The 12,237-nt window shown below is 40.7% G+C and overlaps 1 protein-coding gene across 2 annotated transcripts in view; it reads right to left on the reverse strand.

The window, feature by feature from the left end:
- The window catches only part of LAMA4 (laminin subunit alpha 4), a 109,035-nt gene that overhangs the window by 76,173 nt on the left and 20,625 nt on the right, over positions 1 to 12,237 (reverse strand). For both annotated transcript variants that reach the window (XM_009682494.2, XM_009682493.2), the window contains exon 2: positions 8,511 to 8,612. In XM_009682494.2, the coding sequence (XP_009680789.2) occupies positions 8,511 to 8,612 (102 nt within the window). The remainder of the gene's footprint in view (positions 1 to 8,510; positions 8,613 to 12,237) is intronic.

Genomic DNA, 12,237 nt, shown 5'->3' on the forward strand with positions numbered 1-12,237 from the left:
TGTGAAGTTGGATCTTAAAGAAGTGCCCTGCTGTAAGAGTTACAAGAAAAGGGATACTCTGGGTCCCAGTGTTCATACACATTTTAGAATGAAAGCCATCGTTTACAGTTGATGTCATAAGTCTGACTGTGTATGATTGTTCACAGCCTTTCCTGTCTCAGTAGTTCATTCAAATGTATTCACAAAACTGTTGAAACGTTTATTGATACCTGTGTCTACTTTTTCAAATGCAGAAAGGCAGTAGACAATTTTTAGTGTTGTTATATTTTGTTTTCCTTGAAAAACAAGGAACACTGAAGTAAAAATCCCCCAAAGTTATCAGTGATATATCTCTTCGGACATCAAGCGCTGCAGCTAGCAGAAAATTGCTGCCTGGCTTTGCAGACAACAAAGCGAGACATAGTACAGTTCATAAAAGACAGATACTCAACAGCCATGCAGTTAAAACTACTGCAACTAGGCTTTATAACACACTGCTTTTTGTAAACAATGTTTTAAATTACAGTAAGTTAAAATTCTAGGCTAAATTCTTTCCATATGCCCATGTTAATACAACCTATATTTTCACTGAACAAAAGTCAAGGCAGAAGTGTCCCTCCTTCATGGACACTTCAGCTCCAGGGAGAGTAATCAAGTGTAATAGCAGCCTGGTTTCTAAAAGCTTCTAAATGAGGATACAGCATATAATCATTCATCCACCATTACATCAGCAGCAGCTTGTCAGATGACAGAGTGTCTGGGGCGCATTTTCCTGTGTTAGAAAATGCCTTAGCTGGTCAAACTACTCTGATCTAATACAGTATCATCAGTCAGGGTCTACATGTCCCTTACTGTAACCATCTATACTTTACACATATGCAGATGAAAAGGTGCTATGGGAGGTTTTGTGGCAATGGTCAGGAGAACTGAGCTGCACTCATTTACTTGGAAAATAAAGCTGGAGCCACTGTTCTGAGACTGCAGAGCACTTTGTGTGATGCAGCTCTGGTCTGTAAATATGCTTGTGCACAAATAATAATGAAAAGTTTGTTAATTCTTCTCAGGCAATGGTACTAGGACAAGTTTCCCAGCAAAAGACAAACATATTTTTCTCTAAAAACTACTAAAAGTCAAAGGGGTGGGAATCTGCCCACCTTCCTTAGGTACCTAAATGTAAGTGAGAAGAGCTCTTTCTCATGGCCTGCAAAGGCACCAGCTTCACTAAATGCAGTGAATAGGCACTTACTTTAGGGGGATTATTTCATCAGATGGATAACACTTAAGTGCAGGCTAGGTGGGCTGAACCTCCTCCTAGGAACCTAGGATAGCTGGCCAGTTTTCTGTGTACTCTCTAGGGTCAAAGGAGAAAGACAGGACCTTCCTCAGAGTGATGTGGAGCACCTGCGTTACACACCTAACACAGGATGGCATGGAGACTTTCTGGAGCACAAAAGTTAATACTCGGCTGTGCTTTTAGTGAAGTTAATAAAGTTAACAAAAAACAAACAAAATTGTGTGATCTGAAATATTATCTGTGAAATCTGGAAGTGTCCTTAAGCAACTGTTAGGAATTCTGGTCATTACTTTGCAGTTGAAAACAGTCTTTGTTACCATAAAGCAGGAATTGTGGGGTTTTTTTTTCCTCCCTTATTTCTTTTGTTTGCTGAGAGGCAGTCTTGTAGCAATTGTTAATGCAGAAAAATGGCATGTGAACAAATAAATTATATAGTTGGAGTGACGCAAAGGGTTTGCATTTCTGTGCAGTCTGTCTGTATTTATTACTGAGCCAACATAGATGAGATTGAGGCAAAAAATCTGAATGTAAATTCAGACCTCCCCAAATTTATGAAATGCTTTCCTGTCTGAGGTTACAGAACTGGTCAGTATTGCCCACCCTGGAATGCCTGAATTCATGGCTGTTCCAAAATAATAGCAGTAAAATAAATACTTCAGCAGAATTACTTGAAAGCCATGAGATTTACATTTTTTTTTTTTCCATCTTTAAGGCTGATAGTTTCAAGCCTTCTCTCTCCAGCCACTGAGACTGAGGTGCAGTGTTAGCTTTTAGAAGTTCTTATGGAAAAAGGAGATGAGGCTCTACAGAGATCATTAAATATTGTGCAGCTTTTACTAAAGTAAAGCAAACTGACAACCTAAAATAATGAGAACAGCAAAAAAACTCAGCTCCTGACCCAGGCTGGGTCAACCTACCTCTGAATGTCAAAGTTTTGGTTCGTAGGACTTGCATTAACGAATGACATGAAAGCTGATCAGTATTGCCAATAAAACACCTGGCCCTGTACTCTCCTGTCTTGTGACTTGTCTAAGCACAGCGCAGGAAGTGCTGCAGAGAGCAGGCAGGGGTGCAATGCACCCCTTGCAGTCATGCCTGACTTCCTACATTATCTCTTCTACAGGCTACATGGGGAAAGGAAAGGAAGTGGTCTCTTGTTGGGGGTCACTAGTATGAGTTCTTAGTAGAAAAGCATGACAGCAAAGACTAAGGTAAAACACAACTAAGAGGGAAGGAAATAGGTGCGTCTGAGGCATTGAGACTATTAATGCTAACACTCTTGACAACTAGCGCGTACCAAAATATTCTGGAGAATAGGAGGGCTGCATTTCAGCACCAGACTGATAGCTCTGGTTACCTTTCCAAGCACAGATCACCACAGTCACCCACACTGTAGACAAATGTAGTCCATCTTTGTAGAAAGAAATGAGTTGTAAGCTGCAAGACTCGTCTTGAAGCCAGAAGTATCAAATAAGCGGGAGAATTTTGCTAGCTCCCTGCTGCTTTCTGCTTGTGCTTGATGGATGGTTGTAGATCCACTGGCGATTCTCCAGACCTGTCTTGGCAATCATGTGGAACATATTATCCTCTTGGGCAGAACTGCCAAATCCATTCCAACCTTTCTACTCAGCTGTAAACCCAAACACTTAAAAACAAATCACTTACAGGACAATATGCTCTACTGTTAAAAATTCCATAAAAGGCTGGAAAGGACTCCAGCAAATTTATCCTCTCCACCACTGTGACCCTTTGGTCTTTCTTGTTCCCAAAAAGGTTTTGATTTTTTAAAGTAGTCTTCGGACACCCTATATACATATTGATCAAATATCTGGGACTAAGATGATAAAAATTCACTCTGAGATTCCTAGATAGACACCAATAAGTCTGCCTTTCACCTTCTGCTATAGTTTTCTCTCCCGACTGGCTCTTTCTGCTCTATGTAGTTCCATGCATTTATGAAGATCTAACCATAGAATAATAATATTTACCCTCCATTAATAATAGTAACCTCAGAAAGGACACTGGTAACTCAATCCAACAAAAATTTTATCTAGATATCCAGCTTCGTAATTTCTTAATTCTTTCATCCTTCCAATCCATTTTACTGTGCTTCTGAAGTCACTGCCACAGCACTTTGCAGTCACCTCAGGTGTCCTTCTTTCCCTAGTGTATGCAATCAAATGTTTTCATATGGTAGATAAAGCTCTCGCCATTGTGCTACCCACATATGGTATGAGAATTCATTGCTTTAGACAAGCTATTTCAGCTCTATATGCCACTCATTTCAGAGGTGACAGTTGTGACCTCCATGAAATTCTGTTCAGTTGTTGAGCCATTTGAAGCCCGCTCTCATATCTGAATTTTCAAATGTTGAGCCATCAACAGAGACGCTGTAAAGAAACAGCTCAGCTGTGCGTTGCTGGTGGGGTAGGATCTGGGAGTAGTGAAAAAGGCAAAACATTCCCACATATCTATGTCTCTTACTGGCAGTAAAACTTGACTGCTTGGGCTTTATGCAGGAGAAATGCGCATCACTCCATCTGCAGACTGCCATTTGTTGCTGTTACAATTTAATCCAGTTAACATCACACATACACTTTTTTCCAAATTCAAAAGCTACTGGGCCCTACGACAAGTACCTTCCTTTTCTTCTCTTAGCTAGGCTTGAGAATGTTACATTAAAAGGTCCAAAGCCTAAAATCAATATAAAGAATTGATGTTTCTTCCTCTATTAGCCTTCCACGCATCACCAAGGTGTGTGACACAGTCAACTAATGACTTTGAAATGAAACATTATTTGACATCTGTGTTGTATTATGTCATATATTGAAGTTACACTGTGCTGACTGCTCACTTTTCTTCTAATACTTGGGTGATTTTGATTTTCTGTATTAAAAATGGATTGAGTGGTTGTTTAGTTTTAATCACAAGATCACGTGATTGATCTCTGTACTAGTTTTAAGTGGACATCTATGCAAGAAAGGCTCTGTGTGCAATAATTTCTTCTGTCTGGTTACCTAATAAGAGTTTTGATTCATTGGTTGTGTCATTCAATAAGCTTTTAGAGACTCATGGGGTTGATTTATACTCTATAAATAAGGCTGAGAGAAGATTTCAGAAGAGAATGCTAACCCACACTTATGTCAGCAGAAATTAAAGCTGTGAATACTTTACCTTAAGGCATCATTAATATGGGTTTAATTTTATTTGATTTCAAATTCAGGGCAGAGGCCAATGAAAATTTCATTAATTTGTATGCTGTGGGAACTACGATCACCAAATTGATTTGGAGGATTTGCATAATATGAAGGTTTTAAAGCATTATACTGGATCTGACCCTTATATTTCATCCCTTTTGGAGTAGTGTACTTTTTCATTTTCATACTGTCCTACACTTGTTCATTTATTCAGTTCTTATATCTTAGTTATTATTTATTTCAACTACAGAAATTAATTATCCGCCAACTGAATACAGAGCCATTTTCATGATGTCTTCCATCATTCTTAGCAGAGTTAACTTTAAAAATGATTTTTTCATATTTTAATCATTCCATTGTGTGAATACATATGCAAACATAGAAACTTCTAACTTTACTGAACATCAGTCCTTATAAAAGTCTGCTAAGGACATTTAGTAACATCTGTGTCTCATGGTTAAGGTAACGTGGGATTTGGTGGCGAGTCCATATGTGATAAAATTTAAGAACATTTGCTTTTTAGGAGCAGGGAGATGCCAGGCTTACATGGATATAAACAGGGGGTGATAAGAGCAATAATACAGGCCCCAGCAATACATGCAGAATCTCTTTGTTTTTCATCTGCCTTTCGAACACTAACTGAATACAGAAGGTCATATGACTCACTACCAGGTGTGAGCTTTAGCACTGCAAGAGTTATTGGAATAATTTGCCTAAAAATTTGAGGAGGGAGAAAACAGTGAAATCTTAATACCATATGGTCCTATCTATTCCCAGGAACTCCCAGTCATGCAGGTACCTACTTCTCCTTGGGCCCAAAAGCAACCCCCAGTGTGTCTGTAGCCATATCCATTGCTGTGCTTCTCCAAGCTTTCTAGGAGAAGTGGTCCTTAGTGAAGGGCTGCTTTGTCCACTGATTCTAGTGCAAAGCAGATTATTAACCTTCAAGTATCCTCTTCCCAGATTACTCCCACTCTTTCATCTAAGATGTTTATTCTTGCTCTCATCCAAATTCCGTCGTTCTTAATTTCTCTAAGCATTTCTTCCCCTAAGCTTTCCCAGGCAAATTTCCCAGTTTACCAATTTCACTAATTTTCCTGGAGATTTCCACATGCCTAGGAATTGCAGTCTCCATGGGTATCTCTGTTCTGCTTTATGCCATCAAACCTTCATAAATCCTTTCATTCTGCTGTTTCCTCGTACCCTCCTCTCCCCTTCACTCTTTTTTCCTTTAAGCCTTTTCTCTGTTCATCTTTATTCTGAGGTAAATGGCCTGAGCAGGGGCTTATTTGAACTCAAGTAAACTGGACTTTACGTCTTAGTTTTGCCCTTTACTAGTGATAGGTTCAGACAGTCTCGTGTCCCAGATAAACGTCAGAATCTGAAATACATATATACATTCAGATTCCTTTCTGCTGATCTCAGCAACCTTATTTGTCCCCCCAACTCCTGACATCAGCCCTTCTTTTTGTAGAAGACAGGAAACAAGTCTTCTCTTACATTTGCAAATTGAGGTTTAATCACTTTCCTCTCTCATATATTATTACTGTTGACAAACTCTGGTGGAGTCATCAGAAGCAGACATTTGTCAAACTCTCTCTCTTGTTCTTAAGTCTTCTTTCAGAAGTTTCCTCTTGTCATAGTTCCATGAAGAAAAGCTTTGTGCATGTGAAATGAGAATAGCTTGGAATGCTTGGTAGCATAGAGCCATTTTTTCAAATTTAATGTTAAAACAGTAAGCCAATATGTGTTCTGCAAACACTAGCCAAACCTAAGTACACAGCAGCAGCCAAGCCATGCTAATTGTCCCTGAGTTGAACAGTTGCACTGTCTTCCTCCCATGGGAATAAAAATGATAGGAAATATTTCATGGAACATGGCAGTATGTATGTATGTATATAACTGCAAACTTGATATAGGCTGCAACAATGCAAAGTATGTGAAAATTAGCAGGCCATTTTATGAAGAGACAAACTGAGGGCAAAGGTTTATGACTTGTCAAAAGTAACACAGTAAATTCATGGCAGAACGAGGAGCTCTAGGCTCTACTCCTGCTTTATAGGCCTGTAAAGAATACACTAATGCCCAGCTCTTCTATGCGTTTCAGACACATTGCAAGTATTAACTTCCATCCTTTTTCAGTGTATTATTGCTCTGATTGCCCACTAGTAAGTGGGTTAGTTTCACTGCACTACATTTTGTTTTGGAGCTACAAGTGATCAACTTCTAATACTAACCCACAGCTTTCTGTATTAGCTGATAATGAGTGAGACTAAATATATGGCAAATTGTAATACTACCTTGGTGTTCAACATGCTCTTCCCTTGGTGCATTATTTCAACCTCTTCGTGTTGTTACTTCACAGCAGCAGGCTGCCATGCAGCAGAATTACTATGGATAACACAGGTATATACACTTACAGAGGTCACTCACCATCATAAATTGTGTATATGATATATAGCACTATGTTCATAAAGGAGAGAATTAAATGTGTTTGGATGTATACATTTTTCTTCAGGGGATACAAAACCCTTTCCATATTTTTGATAGACTAAAAACTCTCCCCAGCTCTTCACCAATACTACATGCATATTTTCACAGAATCACAGAATCGTTTAGGTTGGAAGGGACCTCTGGAGATCATATAGTTCAACCTCCCTGTTCAAGCAGGGTCACCTAGAGCATATTTCCCAGGATCACATCCAGACGGGTTTTGAATATCTCCAGCGAAGGAGACTCCACTACCTCTCTGGGCAACCTGTTCCAGTGCTCAGTCACCCTCACGGTGAAGAAGTTTTTTCTCAGGTTCAGATGGAACTTCCTGTGGTTCAGTTTCTGCCCATTGCCTCTTGTCCTGTTGCTGGGCACCACGGAGAAGAGGCTGGCCTCATCCTCTTGACACTCCCCCTTCAGATACTTATACACATTGATCAGATCGCCTCTCAGTCTTCTCTTCTCCAGGCTGAACAGGCCCAGCTCTTGCAGTCTTTCTTCAGAGGAGAGGTGCTCCAGCCCTCTAATCATCTTGGTAGCCCTCCGCTGGACTCTCTCCAGGAGTGCCATGTCTCTCTTGGACTGGGGAGCCCAGAACTGGACACAGGACTCCAGGTGAGGCTTCACCAGGGCTGAGTAGAGGGACAGGATCACCTCCCTCGACCTGCTGGCAACACTCTGCCTCATGCACCCCAGGAGACCATTGGCCTTCTTGGCCCCAAGGGCACACTGCTGGCTCATGTTTAACTTGTTGTCCACCAGCACTCCCAGGTCCTTCTCGGCAGAGCTGCTTTCCAGCAGGTCAACCCCCAGCCTGTCCTGGTGCATGGGATTATTCCTGCCTAGGTGCAGGACCTTGCACTTGCCTTTGTTGAACTTCATGAGGTTCCTCTCCGCCCACCTCTCCAGCCTGTCCAGGTCCCTCTGAATGGCAGCACAGTCTTCTGGTGTGTTAGCCTCTCCTCAGCAAACTTGCTGAGGGTGCACTCTGTCCCTTCCTCCAGGTCATTGATGAATATATTGAACAAGACTGGACCCAGGACTGACCCCTGGGGGACACCACTAGCCACAGGCCTCCAACTTGACTCTGCGCCATTCACCACAACCCTCTGAGCTCGGCCATCCAGCCAGTTCTCAATCCACCTCACTGTCCACTCATCTAGCCCATACTTCCTGAGCTTACCTAGGAGGATGTGAAAAGTGGAGGAGGATTTTAAATCTGCAGAGGTAATTTAGGTAAGTGAAAATGAAATTTGGTTAGGATAATCTTGTTAATGTTTTGATCTTGGCTCTGCTTATGATTGTCCTTCAGCAAAAAGCTCCTGTGAGGTAGACTTTTTTTTTTGCTGTATATATTGAAATTCAACATTGGTGTTAATAGAAGAGTCAGACCATGGTCCACAGTTGCTTGGGTTTTACTGGAAAATATTATCTTCATGTGAAGCCTCATGCAAGAGTGAAAGAAGGTGAAAGGGTTCATGTTATCATAAAAATAAAAAGTCCTATCACTCAGTGAGGGACCAGCAGAGAAGATAGGAATTCCTTACCACACAGATTCCAGATCCATCAAGGCATCTGTTTGCGTTACCATTACAGTTGCAAGGAGAGCATTCTCCTGAGCTGGTACGGTAAAATCCTTCTTGGCATCCCTGCAACGAGAAAATAAAAATAAAGTATTTCCTATACATATGTATTCTGAGAGTTTGGTTTGGCTAAGAGGCAGGGGAAAGCAAAAATTACAACTGTTAGGTCTCCCTAAAGAACACTACACAGCCCCATCCTAGTAGACCACACACACACTGCTGAAGTTGAGTCTGTTCTTACGCTCTCTGCCCTGATGCTTGCTTTTTTTCCTTACACTATTTAAGCTGTCAGCATTCCTTTATGTGCCTCATTTCCTGCCCCTTGCCCTCCAGTGGGTGCCTGCACGGCAGTGAGGAGCTTGCAAATTCTCACTGCACTTTGTGCTAGAGAGGATGAGTTAACTAGAAATGATAATTGTCTTCAGTAAGGAAGGCATATTTATAGGAAAGGAATAGTTTTTACTTAAAAGAAGAACAACTATAGAAAGTTTACTAAGAGCAAACTTTGCATTAGCTTTGAGGAGCTTTGGATGAGGATCCTAGGGAAGACTGAAACATATCTACAAAGATAAATACCCTTCGGAATGAGAGCCGTCTGGCTGCTGTGAGATGTTGTCATAGCAGAGGCATATTCCTCACTTCACTGTCTGTCTGTCTGTCTGTCAGGCCAGCTAAAACCTGTTGTCATTCCAGAAAGTAATCAGTCCCTGAGAGATACCACAGTTCTCCAGCCATTTTTCATATGACATAATAAACAGAAGGGGCAGACTGTATGAAAAGTAAAACTTTTCTGTAAGTTCTTGAATGTATGGATGTACTTGGTGCATATCATTTAGTATTTTTGATAACTATGCTTACTGAAATTAAACAGAAGATTGTAATAAATAAATAAATAAATCACCTTCTTTCAAATACTAATTAGAACAATAACATAACAAAGCTATTAAAATATCCTTCAAAGTTTGGAGAATAAAAACAAAATGAAAGACGATTGCTTTAGTGATCTATCTCCTAGGGGTAACTTCTGGTTATCCGCTGAGGAACTTTTCCACCTTGTTATACATTACACTGGTGAGATGTGCACAGGGAGATCTCAGGAGCACTCAGGTGACACCTGCTCACTCTGTGTAGCAGTTTCTGTATTATTTGTGATGTTAGATCCCTGCAGACCTATGTATTTTTGGATCCTGAAGCTCTCACCCTTGCATAACTTTTGCAATATTGTTTGCAGAGCTAATATGAAGGCCACAGCGTATCATTTAGATCTCCAGAAACTACTTTCCACCCTTTTTTTTGCTATCACTTAGAAAGCCTATCCTTGAGGTGATTGTCAGAGCCTGAAACATGCCAGGCTTTCCTGGAATACTTTTTGTGGCTGACTCTCCAGTACTTTGTGTCTTTTGTGGTTCGTGAGGTCCCTTACTCTTACAAAAAGTGGTAAATTCTAGCGTATCAGAAGAGCATGGTCTTGCATACATTTACATACATCTTGCATTTGTGTGAGGTATGAGGCTTCTAATTATATTGTACTGATCTAATTAGAATTAGATTTGCTTTGAATCTCGTTCTGCCTCATTTTCCTGGGTTGCCCTGAAAAAAAGGATGATTTCTATTCTGTGCTGGCCTATCCACTCCTTCTCATGTCCCTTCTGAGCTATGACATGAACAGTAGGGCTACAGCACTGAATGTAGCACTGTGCAGTGATGCTTCCACCAGCTGCAAAAACTAGCCTGGGAGTAGTATTGCTAACCAGCCCTACTGGTGGCTGTAGCTAATTAACCTCGGCTCAGCACTATGGCTACACTGCTTCGGAGACTTGAGTTAGTATGTCTGCATGGTGCTGTAGATACAGTTGTGGGGAGGCTGGGTAGCAAGAGGCAGCAATTCTGAGATTCATCTGTATGGTAGCTTCTGTTCTCAGGGGTGGATAGAGACTTTTATCCAGCCAGATCAGCTTCTTGTTTAGAAAATAACACATCTTATAATTATGACGACTGAAAACAAGCTTTAAAAATGAGGCTTAAAAACGAGTCATTAGTCCAGTCTTATCCCAGAGAGCTCCAGGCAGCTGAGATGAACATAAATGGAAAATTCAGTTGCCTTTACCATTCTTACACACAATATTTTATCTGGTTGTCTTTGGAAATGCTTTCTTAGATAATAGCTCCTGAGAGGAAAAGCCTTCATACCAAAGCCACATTGGGACAGCAGAAATGCTATCCCTTTGTCCTGCTCATTTCTTTCAGTTGTTTAGTCTTAACATAGAACTGTAGGACTGGCTCCCACCAGACTAAGGATTTCAGCTGAATGATTACACCCCACACTGTGGAAGGGAGACAATTAGTTTCTAAATTGAAAACAGATTCTTTTCCCAGTTTCTTTCTTGGCAATATTTCTCGCCACCTATACAGATCTAAGGCATGTTATGTTCTCTAATGCCCTTCAATGGGTGGGTGGTCCTAGGTGATCCGCTAATGTCTGCCCCAAAAGCTTTCTTGGTTTTGCAGGTCTAAGCAGAATCATTTTTGACATATAGTGCTGAATGTAGACAGTGAAAATGTATGAGTGTTTATAAAGGTGCCTATGTAAATTGTTCAATCAGCCATTAATATCATCTCCTTTAAAGTTAAGATAGAGGTATGTCTGCACTTCAGCCAGAAGCGTGATTTCAACATGTGAGCTTTCATGCAGTTAACTAACCTACCAGTAGCAAATTAGGTCCAGCTCAGTGCAACTTCACTGGTGGCAGCTGTATGGGCAGGGCTATATGGCCTTTACTGACACCAGCTGGGAGCCAGCACACCCCCTGCTCTGACCACATACACTTCTCAGCCCCTATCTTAAGTTGAGGTGCCTTTGTTATTCTGACTGTCAGAGCCCCTCTTGAAAATGAGATGCATGCTCCTAAGTCACCTGGGTGCTTTTTGGAAACATTATCTCCTCCTCGTACTATCCAGTTCATCACAACAGCTTGGAAGGTACTGATACTCATTATTTTAATATACTGCTTTAAACCATGGGCTGCATCACTTTAAACCAGAAATGAGGTATTGACAATCAATGGTATGAGTGAAGTGGGAATGAAGAGGAAAATTGGATCCAGATTGCTTCCTTGGAGTTCAGAAGTTTTCTCAGGCATTCTCAATTAGTCTGATATATTTTTGTTGCTCCTTGCCCTACTAGTGATAATGGAGTGATCTGTTAGATGTTCCAGGGCATGAGCCAACATTATATTTATAAAAAGAAGTGTCAGAGTGTTGAGATAATTGAGGGATTCAAATGGCCAGTGTTCTGGGAGCACAAAATAATCGCTCACAGACCACAAATAGGTCTGGAACAAAATGGAAATACCCTCCCTGAAAAATCATTATGTAGGTAATTGAGTGAGCAACATTTCCATACACTGGTCTTTTCTGAATGGTGAAGACAATTAGTGGGCCAAAATGCTAAGTCTGCATTAGCAATTATGTCTTCATAATTATTGGATACTAGGGTTATTCTTTCGCGTGAGGGACAATATTTGTTCCAGTTCAATCCAAAAAGTCCAATCTAATGTTGCTGAGCCCTTTAAAATCTTTTACACCCTTGCTTCTCTTGGTGCTTTTCTTTCTTTCTCTCTCTCTTTTTTTTTTTTTTTTTTTTTTTGCATTTGGCTTTAATTATTATATTTCTTAAAAACAGGAACCAGCT

Source organism: Struthio camelus, chromosome 3 (assembly GCF_040807025.1).
Source record: "Struthio camelus isolate bStrCam1 chromosome 3, bStrCam1.hap1, whole genome shotgun sequence".
In the NCBI taxonomy this organism is placed as follows: Eukaryota; Metazoa; Chordata; class Aves; order Struthioniformes; family Struthionidae; genus Struthio; species Struthio camelus.